General features: G+C 48.4%; 2 protein-coding genes across 2 annotated transcripts in view; one reads left to right on the top strand and one right to left on the bottom strand.

The window, feature by feature from the left end:
- DNASE1L3 (deoxyribonuclease 1L3) overlaps positions 1-16,026 on the top strand; it is a 42,925-nt gene extending 26,899 nt beyond the window's left edge. Inside the window, exons 5-8 of the mRNA XM_075321344.1 lie at positions 1,693-1,796; positions 4,139-4,296; positions 15,215-15,311; positions 15,406-16,026. Coding sequence (XP_075177459.1) covers positions 1,693-1,796; positions 4,139-4,296; positions 15,215-15,311; positions 15,406-15,489 — 443 coding nt within the window. The 3' untranslated portion in view covers positions 15,490-16,026. The remainder of the gene's footprint in view (positions 1-1,692; positions 1,797-4,138; positions 4,297-15,214; positions 15,312-15,405) is intronic.
- A 1,443-nt stretch (positions 16,027-17,469) lies between these two features.
- On the bottom strand, positions 17,470-20,648 carry LOC142249073 (protein SPMIP1). The gene is made up of 2 exons (XM_075320661.1): positions 20,126-20,648; positions 17,470-18,242 (listed from the first exon to the last, which is right to left on the bottom strand). Exons 1-2 carry the CDS (start codon positions 20,547-20,549, stop codon positions 18,124-18,126), a joined length of 543 nt encoding a protein of 180 aa, XP_075176776.1. The 5' UTR covers positions 20,550-20,648; the 3' UTR covers positions 17,470-18,123.
- Positions 20,649-22,660: the final 2,012 nt, after the last annotated feature.

The following is a 22,660-nucleotide window of genomic DNA, read 5'->3' as shown; positions in this document are numbered from 1 at the left end:
GAAAAAAAGTGAATTACAAAGTTGTATGGCATCATCAATTCAATTCGAATCGACACCTTGCATACAGAAATGCTATGGTATGAAACCCATGACCCCCCCCCCAAAAAAAACATTGAATGCTGGTCACGCATATGGCGCTCATGTAACTTAGATGCTCAAAGTGGCCACCGTCAGCTGCAATGCACATCTGGACTCTGGACAGCATACTGTATCTTGCTGCACGTTGTGCAATATGGCAGGTCGCCGTATTACACAAGCATCTGTGATACGTCGTCGTAGGTCCTGCAATGTTGGTGGAGGGGTCGCATACACCTGCTGTTTGATGTGACCTCACAGAAAGAAGTCCAATGGGGTCAGGTCAGGTGAGCGGAGGCCACTCCACACAGCCACCATACCCAATGACTTGTAGGAAGGTCTCCATGAGGTATCGCTCCACATCCGCAGCCTTGTGAGTTTTACACGTACTAATCATAGCTTTTCTGTATGCAAGGTGTCGATTCGTATTGAATTGATGATGCCCTACAACTTTGTAATTCACATTTTTTCTCTATCTCGTTCCATTTTCGAGATAAAAATGCCAACTACGTTGTTTTCCACCAGGTGGCGCTATAGGTGGTTTCATTGCGTAGCGCATGGCTACTTTACTATACCTAGACACCACTTCTATGCCTTTAGCTGCCGCCGTTCTCAAGTTAATGGCAGTGGACAGGATATGGGTGGACCCATTGTATGTCCCCATCATGCCCCCTTCCTGGTATATATGTCCCCATAATGGCCCCATCCTGGTATATATGTCCCCATAATGGCCCCATCCTGGTATACATGTCGCCATAAAAGCCCCAGCCTAGTTTATGTCCTGATACTGACCACATCCTGGTACATATGATACCCCCGAGCGCCGCACAGAGTAAAGAAAAATAAACGATTATACTCACCTTCCCCCGATGTCCTCCTTCAATGATGGCATGCCGCAACTGACCAGCGTGTAAGTAGCACAGCGCATGACGTCACTGTGCGCCCACTTACAGTGTGGTCAGCTGCCAGGTGCCAATATATTCTCTGCTGCCCACACCCTGAATTATGGGCATGGGAAGCAGTGAATATTCATAGCCTTAATTGGCTGCCAGCACATCGCATTGCAAGGGACCCAACAAGTCTCTGTGCTGCAATGTATTTTAGCTGTACCCCTGGGCCCGGTCGCGATCGTTACGCCCTTGCTGGTCGTCATTATGAGTGTGAACAGTGAACCATTCATGGAAGTATCAATATCATTCTTGTATCTCTTCTTTAGTATTAGTATAAAATAGTGGAAAACACTGTTAGAAAGATCCTATATCTCATGTATCCATTCTAGATGATTCCATGTAGCTCACAGAGCATTGTGTGACTACTGTAAGAAACTTGTGAAGAGTTGTCAATCTATGAGTAATTAGATTCCTTATCAATATGACCCTAGTTTTAAATTAGTATCTAGTCAGTATGTCCCAGAATGTACGATCTGGTGCATGCACAGTGAGCGGTGTCACGCGGCATCTGGATTTTAGTGCACATGCGACAGGAGCTGGACTTGGAAGTGCGCACCATGAATGTTAAATGGTGGGAGTGTGCCATGAACCATGGACGTGTGGATCCCATTGTTTGCATATGTGGTGCATGGACAACCTGTAATTTATCCTGTATTTCTCCCAATAGATTTTGTGATCATTCCTCAGCATACAACACCCGAGGCCGCCATCCGGGAAATTGATGAACTTTATGATGTATATCTTGATGTGAAGCAGAAATGGAAAGTTGAGGTTTGTCCTGGATATACTGTAATCACCCATTGTAATAATAACCAGTATATTTGTCTCTGCAAGTTACATTAAAGGGGTTTTTCATCCCAGGCTTGTTGATAATAATCAATGTGTAATGTGCACACTGTTAGGATTTGGCTCTGCTGGCCGATTTTGGGGTTGTGTCATGATCACATGTATGCGATTTGCATGGAGTGTTGAGAAAAGAAGGTAGAAATCTAGTCGGACCATGCTAATGGCTTACTTGTGGCCACACAATGACAGCTCAAACTGGCTAGCAGAGCCAAATCCTAACAGTGTGTACATTACAAAACATATGTATTTACCAAGTTGCCAAAAGTTTGCTCTTGGGTTGAAAACTCCTAATTGTATTTTTGATTTAATTTGCTAGAAAAATGATAAAACATGAAGGTTAGAAGAACAACACAACTTCTTATAAATATCAACTGTTATAAATCTTTTTTTACCACATAAAGTTGTAGCTTCCTATTGTAGTGTATGGGCTTCACATTATGGATCTTTGAACTTTAAGATGGAACAAAATATTACATGGCTCCACTTTTCTTTGCAGATAATCAGTTTGACCAAAAAATGAATGTGAATAGGTACAATGCTTTTAATGTGTCTGTGACCAATCCATAAAAATAATGGAGATGTACCAAAAACACTGATGTGTGAAAGAGCACGGGTATGAGCACGGTGTATGAGGGGATAACAAAGGTCCAGGGCTCCTAAACTGGCTCTCAGGGTAGGGGGGCCTAGTAGTCCCTGATCCCAGAGATACATCTAATGGTTACGTTGTCTGAGCCACCTTCTTACCCTTGCTCCTCACCAGCCCTTATCTAGTACCCCATTTCTCCTTATCCTGGGGGGGCACAGGCACTTGTAAACACCAACAGTAATAGACAAACGGGGGAAACCAAAATATCTCACTCAGCATGGTTACACAGAGTAATCAGACAACAAGTGGTAAGGAGAAAAACTATAGCAGGGAGGAAATAACCAAATGACAGGAGGAATGCCACAGCACACCAAGCAACATACAGTAAACCACTAGGCTGAAAAGCAACAACATATGGACTAGTGTAGCAGAAAGCTATAGTCAGCATAGGAAGACAAAATCCTCCATCTTAAAAAAAAAATAAAAAATAAAAAAATAGAGGAAGTAAATGTGATAGGTCTCCCACAACAGGTGATCAAAAAGGTAACAATCAGGCTAGCAGAAATTAACTCCTGCTAGACCGATCACTAATGAGCACACAGCTGGTTGACACCCGAGCCTGTTTGTACAACTCAGTAGCACCAGAGAAAGTATAGTGAGAAGTGTCAGAGTTTGTAGTCTGAACGATCTGATGCTGCGATGACACTCGGTGAGTCTAGAGCAAAACGCCTTGTGACACCTTAGTTCTCTACTTCTTATTTCAGGCATTATCACTGTCAGCCATGTTACAGACACAGTGGAGCTGCAGCCCGGTCATTAAGGCCGCTTTACACGCTGTGACATTGCTCAAGCGATCTCGTTGGGGTCACGGAATTGGTGAAGCACATCCGGTCGCTTTAGCGATGCCATTGCGTGTGACATCTATAAGCGATTTTGCATCATCGCAAAAACGTGCAAAATCGCTCATCGGTGACATGGGGGTCCATTCTCGAATATCGTTGCTGCTGCAGTAACGATGTAGTTCGTCGTTCCTGCGGCAGCACACATCGCTCCGTGTGACACCGCAGGAACGAGGAACCTCTCCTTACCCGCCTCCCGCCCGCAATGCGTAAGGAAGGAGGTGAGCGGGATGTTCATCCCGCTCATCTCCGTCCCTCCGCTTCTATTGGGCGGCGGTTCAGTGACGCTGCTGTGACGGCGCTTTGACGCTGAATGAACCGCCCCCTTAGAAAGGAGGCGGATCGCCGGTCACAGCGACGTCGCAGGTAAGTAGTGTGACGGGTCCGCGCAATGTTGTGCGCCACGCGCAGCGATTTGCCCGTGTCGCACAACCGATGGGGGCGGGTACCCACGCTAGCGATATCGGTCACAATATCGCAGCGTGTAAAGCGGCCTTTAGTCACTGTCTCTAGAAACCTTCTATTCCCATTACTCATGTGCCTGGTCGTCCATCTATTGTACTCCTATCTTGCTGGAAGGTGGCCTGCTTGATGCGGTGCCTATGTTGCTCCAAATTATTAGCTAACAAACTAGTAACTTAACATTATGAATTGGGGCCAATGTGTTTTTCCAAATGTTTGGGTGATGCTTCCTCCTCTCCTTTTTAACTGTGGGGGATTTGCTGACATCTAAAATTTGGAGTTTTCTGACTCTAAATATCCTCATGTCTTTCTTTATATAGAACTTTATCTTCATGGGTGACTTTAACGCTGACTGTAGCTATGTCCCCAAGAAATACTGGAAGAACATTCGCCTGAGGACCAACCAGGAGTTTATATGGCTGATTGACGACAATGTGGATACGACGGTAAAAAGCAGCACAGACTGTGCCTACGACAGGTAACACGGAGCGATGGGGACAGACTCCGTTATGGTGATTGGAATAGACATGATGGCGCTTATTACACAGGGTGGTCCAAAAGTAGGTGGACAGTGTGTGTAATAGGGTTATCAAACAGGGTGTAAAGTGAAACTGACTCAGTTGCCCTTAGCAACCAATCAGATTCCACTTTTCATTCTTCACAGACTCTTTGGAAAATGAAAGGTGGAATCTGATTGGTTGCTAAGGGCAACTGAGTCAGTTTCACTTTACACCCTGTTTGATAACCCTATTACACACACTGTCCACCTACTTTTGGACCACCCTGTGTATAATTATGTCACCTACATCATAAAAACCAAAGGCTTCTATAGCACAAGGAACTAAGAGCAGAAATATCAGCGGGATGTCCTGCATTATATCCTACTTGTCTCTTTAATGAATGATATGTGCAGCCTTTTGGCCATTTTGTCTTTGATAATTGAACAAAATTTTTAGATCCAACTATCCATAGAGGAACCATAGCTGACCCCACTGGCTGATTTTAATCTATTTTTAACATCAAATGCAGCCAAACTCGCCAGTTTCATCTGGACCAGCCAATCGCCTAGTATGAATGGGGATTTCCAGACTCTTCCGCTGATAATGGTGGGAGAGAAGGGTCCAGGCTAATTCTTTGATTTGGTGTTTTGGCAGCGGCTCTCTCAGGAGCAGTCAGTTGAGTTGAGTTGTAGGGGAAACTGAGGAGTGATAACGATTGGCTAGTGATGAGCGGGCACTACCATGCTCGGGTGCTCTGTACTGGTAACTAGTGATGAGCGAGCACTACCATGCTCGGGTGCTCAGTACTGGTAACTAGTGATGAGCGGGCACTACCATGCTCGGGTGCTCAGTACTGGTAACTAGTGATGAGCGGGCACTACCATGCTCGGGTGCTCAGTACTGGTAACTAGTGATGAGCGGGCACTACCATGCTCAGGTGCTCAGTACTGGTAACTAGTGATGAGCGAGCACTACCATGCTCGGGTGCTCAGTACTCGTAACTAGTGATGAGCGGGCACTACCATGCTCAGGTGCTCAGTACTCGTAACTAGTGATGAGCGGGCACTATCATGCTCGGGTGCTCAATACTCGTAACTAGTGATGAGCGGGCACTACCATGCTCGGGTGCTCAGTACTGGTAACTAGTGATGAGCGAGCACTACCATGCTCGGGTGCTCAGTACTCGTAACTAGTGATGAGCGGGCACTACCATGCTCAGGTGCTCAGTACTGGTAACTAGTGATGAGCGGGCACTACCATGCTCGGGTGCTCAGTACTCGTAACTAGTGATGAGCGGGCACTACCATGCTCAGGTGCTCAGTACTCGTAACTAGTGATGAGCGGGCACTACCATGCTCGGGTGCTGAGTACTCGTAACTAGTGATGAGCGGGCACTACCATGCTCAGGTGCTCGGTACTCGTAACTAGTGATGAGGAGGCACTACCATGCTCGGGTGCTCAGTACTGGTAACTAGTGATGAGCGAGCACTACCTTGCTCGGGTGCTCAGTACTCGTAACTAGTGATGAGCGGGCACTACCATGCTCGGGTGCTCATTAGTGGTAACTAGTGATGAGCGGGCACTACCATGCTCAGGTGATCAGTACTGGTAACTAGTGATGAGCGGGCACTACCATGCTCAGGTGCTCAGTACTGGTAACTAGTGATGAGCGGGCACTACCATGCTCGGGTGCTCAGTACTGGTAACTAGTGATGAGCGGGCACTACCATGCTCGGGTGCTCAGTACTGGTAACTAGTGATGAGCAGGCACTACCATGCTCAGGTGCTCAGTACTGGTAACTAGTGATGAGCGGGCACTACCATGCTCAGGTGCTCAGTACTGGTAACTAGTGATGAGCGGGCACTACCATGCTCAGGTGCTCAGTACTGGTAACTAGTGATGAGTGGGCACTACCATGCTCGGGTGCTCAGTACTGGTAACTAGTGATGAGCGGGCACTACCATGCTCGGGTGCTCAGTACTGGTAACTAGTGATGAGCAGGCACTACCATGCTCAGGTGCTCAGTACTGGTAACTAGTGATGAGCGGGCACTACCATGCTCGGGGGCTCAGTACTGGTAACTAGTGATGAGCGGGCACTACCATGCTCGGGTGCCCTGTACTCGTAACTAGTGATGAGCGGGCACTACCATGCTCGGGTGCTCGGTACTCGTAACTAGTGATGAGTGGGCACTACCATGCTCGGGTGCTCTGTACTGGTAACTAGTGATGAGCGGGCACTACCATGCTCGGGTGCTCAGTACTGGTAACTAGTGATGAGTGGACACTACCATGCTCGGGTGCTCAGTACTGGTAACTAGTGATGAGCGGGCACTACCATGCTCGGGTGCTCAGTACTCATAACTAGTGATGAGTGAGTTACTGGTTACTAGTACACGAGCATGGTAGTGCTTGCTCATCACTACTGTAGGCCAGATTGTTCGGTTGACACCTATCTAAGGTGTATGGCCACCTTAAGGCCTTGTGCGCACTAGGCGTTTTTGCCGCGTTTTTAGAGGCGTTTTTTTACCGCGTTTTTGTGCTGAAAACGCAGTGACATTGCTTCCCCAGCAATGTCTATGGGTTTTCAGAAGTGCTGTCCGCACACAGCGTTTTTTTTGTAGCTGCGTTTTTGTGGTGACCACAAAAATGCAGCATGTCAATTATTTCTGCGTTTTTCACCCATTGAGTTCAATGAATGTTCAACAACGCAATGAAAAACGCATATAGCCGCGTTTCTATGACTAAAAACGCAGCTATAAACGCAAGGGGTGGGTACTACAGTGACGTGTACAGGAAGAGGATTCCTTCTGTTGGTAAACACAGAAGCATGAATCCTCCCGGTACCGTCACCGCTGCGTCCACAACCTGCCCGGTGCCAAGTCAGCTCCGTGCGGCGCCATGTCTGGGCGGGAGGTGGAGGCAGCGGCGAAAACCAAAATGAACAGTAGAAAAAAAAAATGTCATATATACTCACCTGTCTGCAGGGTCCCGGTGCCATGCCCGCTCCCAGCTCCTGTCCCGGTCCCGCCGCTCTGGCTGTGTGCAGTCTCCCCGGGGCAGGACCTTGCTTGCAGGACCTGGCGGTGGATCACCTGATGCAGTCACCTGACGCATCAGCTGATCGTAGTCTCGCCGGCTTTTTCGCGCCCGGCCGGCTATCAGCTGATCCTGCAGTCAGGGGACTTCATCAGCTGATTACCGGCAGCTCCTGCAGGATCGTACAGGATCAGACTCCTGTCCAATCGATCGCTCCAGGAGCTGCCGGTAATCAGCACAGCACATAAGTGAGTATTATTTTTTTTTTCTACTGATGCATCAGCTGATTGTATAATTGGCTTTTATACAATCAGCTGATGTGTGATGTGATTCACGTCCTTTAACCTGACACATCATCTGATCGCTCTGCCTTCCAGCAAACCGATCAGATGATATTGGATCCGGATTGGACGGCGCGGGACCCTAACCCAGGATTACTGCGGAGGGGGGTTCTTTATTTCAATAAAGATGGAGTCACTAATTGTGTTGTGTTTTTATTTCTAATAAAAATATTTTTCTGTGTGTTGTGTTTTTTTTTTTATCATTACTAGAAATTCATGGTGGCCATGTCTAATATTGGCGTGACACCATGAATTTCGGGCTTAGGGCTAGCTGATAATATACAGCTAGCCCTAACTCCATTATTACCCAGCTAGCCACCCGGCATCAGGGCAGCTGGAGGAGTTGGATACAGCGCCAGAAGATGGCGCTTCTATGAAAGCGCCATTTTCTGGGGTGGCTGCGGACTGCAGTTCGCAGTGGGGGTGCCCAGAAAGCTTGGGCACCCTGCACTGTGGATTCCAATCCCCAGCTGCCTAGTTGTACCCGGCTGGACTCAAAAATTAGGTGAAGCTCACGTCATTTTTTTTTTTAATTATTTCATGAAATTCATGAAATAATTAAAAAAAAAGGGCTTCTCTATATTTTTGGTTCCCAGCCGGGTACAAATAGGCAGCTGGGGGTTGGGGGCAGCCCGTACCTGCCTGCTGTACCCGGCTAGCATACAAAAATATGGCGAAGACCATGTCATTTTTTTTTTCTTTTTGGGCAAAAAACTGCATACAGTCCTGGATGGAGGATGCTGAGCCTTGTAGTTCTGCAGCTGCTGTCTGCTCTCCTGCATACACTAGTGAATGGAGGATGCTGAGACTTGTAGTTCTCCAGCTGCTGTCTGCTCTCCTGCATACACTAGTTCTGCAGCTGTCTGTCTGCTCTCCTGCATACAATGAACATTTTGAAGAAGGAAATTACATCAGACCTTTTTTTTTTCATCAACAATCTTTAATGGCATTGTGCACTGATTAAAAACGCAGTGAGCAAAAACGCAGCAAAAAACGCACCAAATCGCGGCAAAAACACATGCGTTTTTGTCGCGTTTTTTTAGCCGCGGGTGCGTTTTTTGAGACAAACGCACATAAAAATGCAGCGTGAAAAAAACGCCTAGTGCGCACATATGTCCGCACTTTGCTTTTTACCTGCTTTTTTGCTGCTTTTTCAACTGCAGCGTTTAATGCCAAATGTGTTCTGCTTTTCAAGCATAGTCTATGGGGATTTGGGTTTCTTGTCCGCACTATGCAGTTCAAAATGCTGCCTTTTTGTGGCAGAAATTTGGGCAAAAACTCTACTTTTCAAAGAAGCAACATATCAATTGTTTTTGCCATTTGCGTTTTGAACTGCAAAGCAGAGTTTTTGCCCAAATTTCTGCCACAAAGGCTGGACTCACACGAACGTATTAAAAAACGGTCCTGTGAAGCCCCGCAAACGCTGTGTCGGTGCATTACCTTCAGGGACTCCACTCAGCTGGATCTGGTCACAGGTAGGAGATCTTCTTCTTGTCGTGACGCCACTCTCAGTATTGCGGCCAGTAGGGACCGCCACTGCAGGTTAAGGGACGCCTGGGGCTGATGGTGAGTGCAGTTAGTTGGAATAGCCTCCTGAGAGTGAGGCAAGCCCCAGGGCCCGGTGTAGGTGCGTAGTACCACAAGGCGCAGAATAACTCCACACAGGCGGAATGTCTTTCAGGGTTTTTACTCACTTCAGGTGGCAGGGTGAGTAACCCGGGCGTAGCTGGGATGAACCAGGCTGGAACCAGGTATCCTTCAGGCTGACTTGTGAGGGTGACTACTAACTCGCCTTCCTTAGCCCTTGGTGGTTTGGGGTAACCCCGACTTTGAGTCCCTATGGGGGTCACCCAGGGAAGTTGCTGAAGCCTCACTCCCCTTCGTTTGCCGTGTGCTTGTTGCCTGGGCCAGATCACTCCAGCTTCTTGCCTCCTGTGAGCTATGGGCCCTAACTGTGGCTACGTGGCTGCGGCTTTTGTGGTGTTGTGGCGTGGGCTTTGAGAGCCCCACACCGGCAGGTTTAGCAAAAGAAAGTTGGATCTATCTCCGCTCCGGGATCTGCCGCCCGTTTGGGCCTGGTACTCTCTAGCAGTCTCCTTACTTCCCACTCCGTTGCTCTCTCTCTAGCTGAAGATGGATTTCGGGTAGCACTCCTAGTTGACCGTTCTCCCCCGTCAGTAGCCACTGCGCGGGCGCTGTTAGACAGCAACAGCCCCACAGGTCTGCTCCTCACTGAGCCCTATGGAGTTCTGCTCTAACTGACTCACTGCCCCTCCTCTCCTGTTCTTGCCTACGCCACCTAGCAACCAGATTCTCTTACCACACCCCTTGAGAGGAGATGGAGGCTTTTGGCCCCCTCCACTATTCCAGTGAAGGTCAAGGCTTTTCCCCCTCCTGGGATCCCCAGGGGTCCTCTCATGGGTACATGTGTGAGAGCTGATTACTATGCGCCTGTGTACCACACCCCGGTCAGCCTTCTGGATTACCTGTATTGTACTGTCCCCAGCATGGGTGCAGTACTCAGTGGTGCCTGACCAGGTCAGGGGCGCCACATTCCCCCTTAGTTATCACCAGCACGTCCTCGGGCTGCAAGACAACATTTTAAAATGCATAAAACAGTAAAACATGTAAAACATTTTAAAAGCACCAGGTACCATACATCACCACCCTCCACCCACAAGTCCGTTAACCCACCCAAAACCCTTTCACGTTGGCCGCGGCTTCAGCCACTTCTGGCAGGATGTAGAGGCGGCTTACATGGGCTGGTGGTTTCAGGGTATACCTGGCCTGGTGGATCCGCGCCTTCAGCCTCTTCTGGCAGGATGTAGAGGCGGCCTCCACAGTTGGTGCTGACCAGGTACCCTCTTTGTGGTGGAGAGCCAGGCCCCATAAACAGGCATGCTCTCTGGTCGCAGGTGAGCCAAGGCCCTATATACGGACGGGCTCCTCCTGGTTGCAGACGAGCCAAGCCCCTAAACAGGCTGACTCTGGTGGTGGTGGTGCCCTTTTGGTGTAACTATTTACACTGCGAGAGTTTGTGGCTATAGCCAGTTCATAGCCTTAAGGTTTATTTCTCACAATAGTTTTTGTGGGCACATTCTTGAACGTAAACGTTGCAAAACAAACTTTTCAAAACTTTAACTTTCTAACTGCTGAACTTCTTACTTTCCTTTACTCCTCCATACCAGGGCTTGGGCCTGTTGGGCTGCGGCACCTGCTGCTTTCTTGCTCTTTGTCGTCGTCTGAGGTAGTCTCATCTGTAGGTTCCTTGTCTTTTCTTTCTTGATCTTCATCTGTTTCCTTTGCTGCATCTGTTTCTTTATCTCTGTCTTTTCTTTCTTCTTTGGGACATGGTGCTACATCTAAGGCATACCAGCCTCTTTCTCCTTGGTGCATGGTGAACTGCACTGTGTCTCCCATCTTTAGGTTTCTGCCAGGGTGTCCTCTGGGCAAGTGGGCTCTCACATCCCTCCTATTAACGAAAATGTCCTCTTTCATACCCGGTGCCACAATAAAGCCGTATCCGCTTTTCAAGTTAAAGTCTTCCACAACTCCTCTGCAAAGGGGTCCTCTGGCCTGGGCTTTGGCTCTTCTCAGGAACCTTTTCTCCTGTAGATCTCTGGCCGTGACTTCTCTCTGCTCTGGGGATGGCGGTGCAGGGGACAGCGTTGTTCTGTTGCGACGCCTTGTCTTGCGGCCTGAACTCTGCGTGGTACAGCTTGCAAGCTCCCAGGTGAGGCTTTTAGGCAGATCCTCGTCAGCGGACGGTGTCAGGTCTTCCTCATCCCAACGGGAATAGGGCAACATCTCCGGCTCTGAGTATAGATCCACTGCTGGTGGCTCCGGAGTCAGCTCCTCAGCTTCCTGGCCTCCTCTCCCCCTTAGTTCTTCTTGGCACTCCTTTGGTGGCAGTGCTGGGGATGGGCTTTCTTCAGCAGGCTCAGGCAGGGGACTCTTTGGCGTGGTTGCTGCAGGGGTTGCTGGAATCCTCTTGGGGGTGTGCGGAGGGAGCATGTATCTGTCCACCATCTCCTGTGGGAACTTGGCCTCCAGGTCAGCCTTCAGCTGCCAGTATGCGGAGTCTTCACCTATCAGGGATTTCCTAGTAGGGACTTCCTCAGACCGGGGAGCGGTATCTGCTCTGGCCTTGCAGGCCGGGGAAAATGATGAGGCAATCTTTCCTTGGCGGGCCGCGCCCGGCATGGCGGCGGCCTGGTCTTGGCGGGCCGCGCCTGGCATGGCAGCGGCCTGGATCAGCGTCGCTGTTGCAGGGGGCTCTGTGCAGGCTGGGCTGGACGTCGCTGCAGCAGTCTGGGCTTGGCGGGCCGCACCTGGCGGGGCTGCGGCCTGGTTCAGCACCTCACTTGCGGCTGCGGACGAGCGTTGCTGCGGCGGTGGGGTCTTGGCGGGCCGGGCCTAGCAGGGCGGCGGCCTGGGTCAGCGTTACGCCTGCGGCGCGGATGAGGGTCGCGGTGGCAGCCGGTTCTTTGCGGGCCGAGCTGGGCATCGCTGCGGCGGGCTGGGCTTGGCGGGCCGCACCTGGCATGGCTGCGGCCTGGCTCAGCGTCGCCACACCGGGCGCCTCTTCAGGGACCGCGGGCGTGGCAGCAGGGGTCGGGGCATCCGGGCCGGCAGGGGCAACACTGGACTCACCCATCGGTAGCAGCATCGGGGTCTGAGTCGTCACCGCCCGGTCTGGCACTCGGTGCGCGGCTCTCTCCTCGTAGGCCCGAACCGCCGCGGTCATCCATAGAAACTCCTCGCGTCCCTCTCTGATCAGCCTTCCGACCCTGGCTTCCAGTTGATCGCAGAACTCGGCGAGCTCCCGACACCACCAGGCAGCGGAGCCTGGCTCTGGGTCTCTGCACTCAGACGCCATTTTCTCTAGCAAGCTGCTGGCTTCTCTCCTGCTCCGCCGTCTCTGGACGCTTCCGCTCTCTTCACAAGCGAGGTCAGAACTCTGCAGGGGATCTCTGGGTAGCCACACCTCTTCGTGGGCGGTAACTTCTCCCAGCACGGGCTGCTGTTGTTTTTCGGCGCGCTTTTCATGGTGGCAATATGGCGGCGCTTCCAATTTTTCAAGCGGACCGCCCAGGCACATGGTCACCTGTCTGAACAGGTCTAGTCCTTATCCTGTTCGTGACGCCAGATGTGAAGCCCCGCAAACGCTGTGTCGGTGCATTACCTTCAGGGACTCCACTCAGCTGGATCTGGTCACAGGTAGGAGATCTTCTTCTTGTCGTGACGCCACTCTCAGTATTGCGGCCAGTAGGGACCGCCACTGCAGGTTAAGGGACGCCTGGGGCTGATGGTGAGTGCAGTTAGTTGGAATAGCCTCCTGAGAGTGAGGCAAGCCCCAGGGCCCGGTGTAGGTGCGTAGTACCACAAGGCGCAGAATAACTCCACACAGGCGGAATGTCTTTCAGGGTTTTTACTCACTTCAGGTGGCAGGGTGAGTAACCCGGGCGTAGCTGGGATGAACCAGGCTGGAACCAGGTATCCTTCAGGCTGACTTGTGAGGGTGACTACTAACTCGCCTTCCTTAGCCCTTGGTGGTTTGGGGTAACCCCGACTTTGAGTCCCTATGGGGGTCACCCAGGGAAGTTGCTGAAGCCTCACTCCCCTTCGTTTGCCGTGTGCTTGTTGCCTGGGCCAGATCACTCCAGCTTCTTGCCTCCTGTGAGCTATGGGCCCTAACTGTGGCTACGTGGCTGCGGCTTTTGTGGTGTTGTGGCGTGGGCTTTGAGAGCCCCACACCGGCAGGTTTAGCAAAAGAAAGTTGGATCTATCTCCGCTCCGGGATCTGCCGCCCGTTTGGGCCTGGTACTCTCTAGCAGTCTCCTTACTTCCCACTTCGTTGCTCTCTCTCTAGCTGAAGATGGATTTCGGGTAGCACTCCTAGTTGACCGTTCTCCCCCGTCAGTAGCCACTGCGCGGGCGCTGTTAGACAGCAACAGCCCCACAGGTCTGCTCCTCACTGAGCCCTATGGAGTTCTGCTCTAACTGACTCACTGCCCCTCCTCTCCTGTTCTTGCCTACACCACCTAGCAACCAGATTCTCTTACCACACCCCTTGAGAGGAGATGGAGGCTTTTGGCCCCCTCCACTATTCCAGTGAAGGTCAAGGCTTTTCCCCCTCCTGGGATCCCCAGGGGTCCTCTCATGGGTACATGTGTGAGAGCTGATTACTATGCGCCTGTGTACCACACCCCGGTCAGCCTTCTGGATTACCTGTATTGTACTGTCCCCAGCATGGGTGCAGTACTCAGTGGTGCCTGACCAGGTCAGGGGCGCCACAGTCCCATTCTCGTTTGCGAGAGTCGGACGAATTTTTCTCACTTGTCATCAGTGTGCACTCAGTATGCTGTCAGTATGCAATCCGTTTTTTTGCACAGCAGCTGTTACTCATTTACAGTCATGTACAGGAGAATTTACAGTGTTCTGTGCTACATGATAGGATAGTATTTAGAAAAACGGATGTCACTAGGATGGTCCGTGTGCCGTCCGTGTGACATCCGATTTTTCCTCGCACCCATTGACTTGTATTGGCGAGCCTCGGACGTATTCTGGATCAAATCGCAGCATGCTGCCGCTTTTCTCGCATCCAGAATCTGGATGCAAGAAAAGCTGACCAACAGCTCTCCCTCATTGACTAGTATTGGTCCGAGTGCAATGCGAGAATTTCTCGCATTGCTCTCGTCCGTTTTTGTCGCTCGTGTGAGCGTACCCAAAAAGGCAGCATTTTGAACTGCATAGTGCGGACAAGAAACCCAAATTCCCATAGACTTTGCTTGAAAAGCAGAACACATCCATTTTGGCATTAAATCCTGCAGATGAAAAAGCAGCAAAAAAGCAGGTAAAAAGCAAAGTGCAGACATAGCCTTAGAGTGAGTCCAAATCGAGCAGCCATCATGTATAATAACTTGCTAAAGAATCACTTGATTTTGCAAGAAAACGGCTGTTGCATACTTAAAACCATGCACAAAACCATCTTCTCCTGCAACATAAAGTAAAACACAACAGCTAATGGCTGCTGCAGTGTTTTGCTACTTTGGCTGTGTGGTTGCTGTGGTGCAGCCACACTTTGTTTAGACTTAAAGAGCTGTTCTTATGTTATTAAATTGCTTTAGTTGGACAGACAGCATGGAAATAAGCAAGTTTGCAAACTGACTTGCTTTTTCCATCTGCTGTCATTTTTTTGCTGTGAGAGCTTTTATCTCACATAGTGTACAGCTGGTTTACAAGGAGCTCGGCCATCAGAGTGTTTGCAGTTGTTGCATTGCAGGAAATGGGTTAACTCCTTAGATCTCAACCACCTCACAGAGCCGTGAGCTGCTAAACAGACAATTTAAGAAAAACCCTTTAACCTAATAGAGAATCCTCCAGTGGGTCACAGTCTGATCTTATAATGGGCCGAGTTGATCTCTGTCATGGGAATCCAAGAATATCTCTCTGCTGTAGATGTGCAGTTTGCTCTGCTATGCTTTTATAACTAATTTTTGGCTGGCCATTGCAGGATCGTCCTTCATGGTAAGCGGCTCGTGAACTCTGTGGTGCCGGGCTCGGCCACGGTGTTTGATTTCATGAACGCCTACGGACTGACAGAAGCACAGGTTGGTGATTCACTATCCTTTAGACATCATTGATGAAAGATTTTTTTTGTCAATGCCTACAAAAAGCAAAATGGATCCTCCGTTATACTTATAGGCCTTGGAAATAAGCGACCACTTTCCTGTGGAATTCCGGTTGACCCACATGCGGAAACAGAAGCCGGCCATGGCTGCAAGATGAAGTAGAGAGTTGCGTTCTCCATATCTTCTTTTTTTTTTTTTTTTACTTTTTATTGATGTTGTTAATTATTACTAAATAAACCATATTCTCCTAAAAGTAAAGTAACTAAAAGAACAAGTAGTGAATGTCCTCATACAAAGCGGCTCGGAGATGGAATTCATGAAGTTAAAGAGTGGAAGTTGTTTTAATTTATTCTGTCATAAAATATGTTTTTTAGAGAAATGTGCCCCTTTCTTCTCCTGGACGGAGCTTTTATTCTGAAAATTCTGAAATCCTGGTTAAAAACAGTTTTCAGTGAATACAGATTTTCCCATTGCTGGAATAGGTGATGACAGTTGGTGCTGATAAACTTGTATGGAGACTCGTAACTGTCAATTTAGGAGAACTTGCAGCAGGATGTCTGTGTCGGCCTCTAGATCCTCCCTCTTCCATAGAATTTGCAAAGCACCAACTGTCATCTCCTATCTCAGTAATCTAATCGCCTGTCTTCACTGAATACAGACATTACAGATTTTATCTATGAATTGACATCAGTCCAGGAGGAGAAAAAAAGCAGATAAAATACAAAGTTGCTTATTTTCGTGTGCATTGTTTTATAAAATACAAAATTGAAACGACTGGTACTCTTGCATGTCCTCAAATGCTATGAGGTTAATCTGCAGGTTAAAATTGTTCTAAGAGACGACCGGCTGCTGCACTAAAAGCCTGGCTACTGGGAGGAAATTAACACTTTATTCTTCCCTGCAGCCGCTGGCTTTCAGTCATAAGTGCAGCTCCAGTTACTGCTTGGTACACAGTGAAACACAAATAATAAAATGCAGCAGCACTTTGTATAAGTAAACCTGGAATATATGAAATGTAAATGCATTAATGCTATATAAAATATGCTTAGAAAATACTCACAAAGTGGCCAATTGCTGTGTGCCCATCAAACGCGGCACAGTGACCTTTCTTTGATAGGACCCTATACTATTTTCATGCCTCTCCTGGACTAAAAGTCTGCAATATTTGGACTCTTAGGGGTGCTTTACACGCTGCGATGTCGAGTGCGATAGCACCCGCCCCTGTCGCACGGCCGATATGCGGTGATCACTGCCGTAGCGAACATTATTGCTACGGCAGCGTGACATGCACATACCTGCTCTGCGATGTAGTTGTGACCGGCGATCTGCCTCCTTTCTAAGGGGGCGGTCCGTTCAGCGTCACAGCGACGTCACAGCTGCGTCACTGAGCCGCCCATAGAAGCGGAGGGGCGGAGATGAGCGGCCGGAACATGCTGCCCACCTCCTTCCTTCCTCCTTTTCCAGTGGACGGAGGTAAGGAGATGTTCGTCGTTCCTGCAGCGTCATACATAGCGATGAGATGTGCGCTGCCGCAGGAACGACAAACAACATCGTACCTGCAGCAGCACCGATATTATGGAAATGAACGACGTGTCAACGAGCAACGATTTTGCACGTTTTTGCGCTCGTTGATCGTCGCTCATTTGTTTTACACGCTGCGATGTCGCTACCGGCGCCAGATGTGCGTCACTAACGACGTGACCCCGACAATATATCGGCAGTGATTTCGCAACGTGTAAAGTACCACTTAGAGTCTGACACTAATTATAACCACCCTGGGGATGATGGACGGAGAACACAGAATAGGAGGACGTCTACACCTCCAATATATACTGCAAGACACAAAAAACGGCTTCTTCAAATAGAACATAGCAAGTGTGGACAGGTACCAGCTGCTATAACTACACGAAACACAAACAAATATTCCATGTTTGCTTATATCTTAGCGTTTACAGAAGCTGCTGTATTCTTTTGCTTGTGTTTCGTGTAGTTATAGCAGGTGACACCTGTTCACACTTGCTGTGTTCTATTTGGAGATAGTTTTTTTTTGTTTCTTTTAGTACACAGTGAGCAGCATATGTAACCACGCATTGGCACTTTAATTGACAGCCAGCTCTGCACTGCATCTCTGGAGAGCCAGCTGTCAATCAAAGTGCTGGGGCGTGGTTACAGGCACAACTCATAGTGACTGAAAGCCGGCAGCTCCCAGGAGAAATAAAGTTCATTTTCTACCTGTAGCTGCACTCTCCATAAGGCGGCCGGACAGCATTGGAACATGATTTACCTGAAGGTTAACCATATATTTTAAAGGGACATGACAGGTTCTCTTTAGATTACAATGCCAAATCGTCTGCTCTGTAGGACCGGAACCGGTGGTGGAACCGGTTTACCTACAGACTATTGTGTTGCTGCTGCCTGGTAACGTCTCAGAAATATGGCGGCTCCTATTAGGTTATTATGATGAGGATACAATGCACAAAAAAACTAAATAAATAAGCGGATGTTAATTGCAGGGTCACGTAACACTCAGCCTTTTATTATTTGAATGCTCATTTCAAGGAGTGAGAACATCAGAAGGATGAAAAGATACAAAGCGGCCGGTGTCAGATGGTCACATTGTGCCTGTATCACTGCCACAAGGCCTGGACCTTCTAGTAAACGGAATAAGATCACCACAGATCCTTAAGGTATGAAGTCGAGACGGTGGCTCCTTTGGGGGGGGTCCAGCCATTGCAATCGTAATACTGAAGTTAAAGTGCGACCGTCTGAAGCCAAACGCATGAAAAGCACGTCACAGCATCCGGTCACTGCTGGACGGTATAGACAGGATCCCGTTCCTGCTGTAGAAGGTGTCCTTCACGATTCGGGATCTCCCATGGATTGGAGTTTGGAATTCATTCACAACATCCCCTGAAATGCAAATATCGGACGGTGACCATTGTACCAGATTTCACTGCGCTACTTTATCACATCAACAAGCCGGGTTCTCTGCAATCAGTATATTAAAGGGAACTTGTCAGATCCAATATGCAGGGAGACCCACGAGCAGTTCTGGGTGCATATTGCTAATCCCTGCCTAACTATCCTGTATCTAGTAGTAGAGATAAAGGGATCTTTAGAAAAGTATTTTTAAAGATCCTTTATGATATGCAAATGAGCTCAGGGACTAGTCACTAGGGCATTAGTTTCTGCGCTCATTCCACCATCTTAGCATATTGGCACACCCACAGGGACAATGCATCATCATCACCAGCAGTGACGCGCGTACCTGTGTCCACTGTCACCACTGATCAGAAGTCCCGACACTTCCGGTCATGCACAGTATGAAACCGGGGGTACACGTCCCAGCTTCAGAGAGATGCACTGCGCATGATCGGAGGAACAGCTTCTGCACTTCCGATCATGCGCACTGCGCCTCTCTGAAGCCAGTACACGTACACCCAGGTTCAGAAGTGCAGTGACGCTGCCAAAATGAGCAGTTTGCATGCACAATATTTACAGAAGCTGGTGTTGACACAGGGGTGTGATAACATGGAAAGGGGGCCCACTTTTTAGTCATACAGCTGTGAATGCCACTGGGTTGGAAGGCATTGGTGACTTGACTGGGTCCCTTTTAAAAGAAGAAAACATTGACCATCAAAGGTAAAGTAGACAGCTGGGGGCTGGCATTTTCAGGCTGGGATGGTCCAATGGTTATAGGGCTCTTCCCAGCCTAAAAATAACAGCTTGCAACCACCCCAGAAGTGGAGCATCACATTAGATGCACCAATTCTGGTGTTTAGTGTCAGATCTTCCGGATTGCCCTGGTGCGTTGGCAATCGGGACAATGGTTTATGAGGTTGACGTCAGCTGTGTAGTGTCAGTGTTTTCTGGTACATCTCACATGGATAGCATACACATACACATGGATGACACATACATACACACATATGGTCAAAATGGAATGTGCCACATGTGCGTTTTTTAAATATACGTGTTAAGGGGGCAGCAGGGTGGCTCAGTGGTTAGCACTGCAGCCTTGCAGCACTGAGGTCCTGGGTTCGAATCCCACCAAGGACACCATCTGCAAGGAGTTGGTATGTTCTCCCCGTGTTTGCGTGGCTTTCCTCCGGGTACTCCGGTTTCCTCCCACACTCCAAAAACATACAGATAGGGAATTTAGATTGTGAGCCCCAATGGGGACAGTGTTCCTAATGTATGTAAAGCGCTGCGGAATATGTTAGCGCTATATAAAAATATTTATTTATTTTATTTTTTATTTAGAGCCGAGAGTTGTTGCAATCATCTTTCATTTTGGGGCACCTGGTTCTTCCATTTATTACATTGGTGCCAATTTATCTAAATGGCCAATATATAGTACTATACTCGCCCTGTGCCGTCACAGCATGGGAAATATTTTCCCAAGTAAGCATTGTGTTAGTACTAGAGTTGAGTTGTCCTCCAATAAACCCCATTTATAAGACATCAGGGTTAGTATAGGGGCTTGTTGTAGTGGCCATTATATGTGCAAAGGCCCCAAATTTCCACTCATTTATACCCGTGACATAAAAAAAACCCCAAACCCTAGCAGACCTCATCATTCATAGAAGGACATGTCCAAGGATGTCATTAGCAAATGAAAAAGCATATGTACAAATAAAAGGACCTCGAAGTACATATGCCATGGGGCATGAGTGGCATCAAGAAGCCATAGTATGACCATGCAGGACTATGGCAGCAAAACTGTGCAAGTGTTTTTATGAGGTGGGCCCTAAATTACGATCATATAATGAACTTTAGACAAGTCCTCTTACCTAGCCTCCAGCCAATATCCCAGGAGGATAATAAGGGGTGCAGATACTTCTCTTCCGGCCCCAACTGTTTTCTCACGTTCAGATACAAGGACCTTCCTTTGCCCTCCTTGGAGAAACCATCATAAAGCAGATGGGCGCTGTGAGGGGTGACCGGCCTCATTTCAGCTAAGTTCAGGATATCTAACTGGTCATGGTCACTTTCTTCTGTCCTGCTCACCAAGGCTGGAGGGGTCTTAACCAAAGGAGGAAGACTGGTCACAGCCTTTGGAATGAAGACCTCTCTCTTCTTCTTGGTGGTCTCCATTTGTTGCTGTAATGGGTGGTCTTTGTTATATTTCATCTTCCAGGTCATCCGGGTTAATGTTTCCTTCTCAATAAGTTCCTTCCAACTGTTTTGGTTCCTGGTTGTCAGCAGGTCTTTCATGTTGAGGAAGTTATTAAGTAATCAGGTTTTTACCGAGGGCTGTGGAGGGGATCCAAAAAAAAAGAGGAGGACAGCAGCAGCCGGGCCTGGGAAATGTGATCAGGAGCTCAGAGTTTACCGACATCTCCAGGGAGACAGTCGTACGGAGGGACTGGGCAGGGAGGGGTTGTGTGGACAAACAATGGACGCGGCAACTCAAAAAACAAGACATGAATAAATAAAGAAGTACAATACTTCAAATGCTAAGGAGCGGAAAAGCCCCAAGTGTCTCGAGCAACATGTAGCAAATTCCAAAGTTCTGGTTGACTTTCTGGTGATGCTTCTAATATTTGTATAGCGTTTCTCTCATCCAATTCGGTGCTACATACACAAGTCCTACAAAATAGATTATAGTACAGGGTGTCCTGCAGGATACCCCTCGTCCATAATTATAAATTACAGTCGAGAGATTTAATACTATCAAATTTAGACCGCCATCTCGGCACACACTTTTCTTCTTTATGCCACTTATAAGGCCCCTTTCACACATGTTTTTTGCCATCAGTCACAATCAGTTTTCTCGACGGATCTGTCGGAGATTGTGGTTAACTGATGCGACAGATCCGACTAGCTGTGGGGGCTAAATAATAAATTGGAGCATGCCCAGTTAAAAAAAATGGAATCTGAAGCCGGATTCTGTCATTTGACGTATATGAGAGGATCCTGCACCCATAGGCTTCCATTCTACCAAACGACGGACGGTGACGGGTCAGTCGCGGTCAGTTTTTTCGATGTACACAAAAAAAAAAAGTTACTGTGGCCGTCGTCTCCGTCCAACGGACAAACATTTTTCGACAGATCCGTCGAACGATGGCTGAAACGTGAGGCCATCCGTCGCAATCCATCTGGACTTTATGCTGCAGGATGAGCAAGTCCAGATTTTGCCTTGCTTCACTGTGACTTCACCGCTATCTCAGGTCAGCTCAGTGTTCATTCAACAGTACCTGTCGCCTTTGGATTTGATGTTTGTACACACCTTTCAGCACGTTACAGTTTTGACCAACATTATGAGATATAGTTCAACTTCCCTCTGGGTTGTGTCTGATTTAACTAGGCTGGTGAGTCCCAGCACAACACAGTCCAGGCGTTACAGTACACACCATAATGGTCACCCTCTTTCCCTTCAGTCCCACATCCAGTCTCCTTAGGAACAAAAGACTCATCACCACCGGTGAGTGCCACCACCACTTCATCGCTTTCCTCTGTTTCAGCCGGAAGATATGCGCCCGCTATTTGAATGTAAAGTTGTGGCCGAGAATGAACCGTACAGTAGCGTTTTGGTTTAAAGTGAACTGTTGGTTCTCTTGTGAGTGTCGTCTGCTCCTGGCCACCCAATATCAGAAGCAGTATGCGGCCTACAGGGATTTCCAGCCCACATGGCTGAAATCCACACATCCAGCCAGGACTGGTATTTCATGAAGTGTGCTGAGGAGTCAATCCTTCACTCACGTCTACCATGTCCTGCCACTCTTCTCCACCGCTTGTTTTTCAGACACTTTTCCCCCAAATCTTGCAAAATTGAGCACATTTTAACCAGGACACACAAAAGATTAGACACTACCTGAATAATTATAAATTTTAAATGTGCACAGTAAGTCAAAACTCAATCACTGGACCAAAATGGTGTTATATCCCCATCTGCAACTCATTTTCGGTCCCAACCTTCTCTCTCGGCCTAACACAGCCAACTCTCCTATACATGAAGATGGGAATACACTGGACTTTATCTTCTCCTGGTTCTGCTCACTTCATGACTTTACAAACTCCACTCTCTGACCACAGCCTTCTTTGCTTCTCGGTCAATAATTGTCACCCCCTCAGGACGCCCCGCACTTACTGCACATACAGAATTGAACGGGACATTAACATCCAGTGACTTATGAACAATCTACAGTCATCATTGGCCCCAATCTCCTGCCTCTCATGTCCTGACTCTGCTCTGAAACATTATAATAAAAAAAAATGCTGATGGTGCACCCCCTAGACTTAGAACACCCCGACACAGATAGCGGCAGCCCTGGTGAATGCTCCAAAATGATCATATGAGAAAGGAAATGGTCTCACACCACCAA

This window comes from Anomaloglossus baeobatrachus, chromosome 8 (assembly GCF_048569485.1).
Source record: "Anomaloglossus baeobatrachus isolate aAnoBae1 chromosome 8, aAnoBae1.hap1, whole genome shotgun sequence".
NCBI classification, from domain to species: domain Eukaryota; kingdom Metazoa; phylum Chordata; class Amphibia; order Anura; family Aromobatidae; genus Anomaloglossus; species Anomaloglossus baeobatrachus.
The sequence above is the reverse complement of the archived record's forward strand: the minus strand, read 5'-3'. Positions and strand labels throughout refer to the sequence as shown.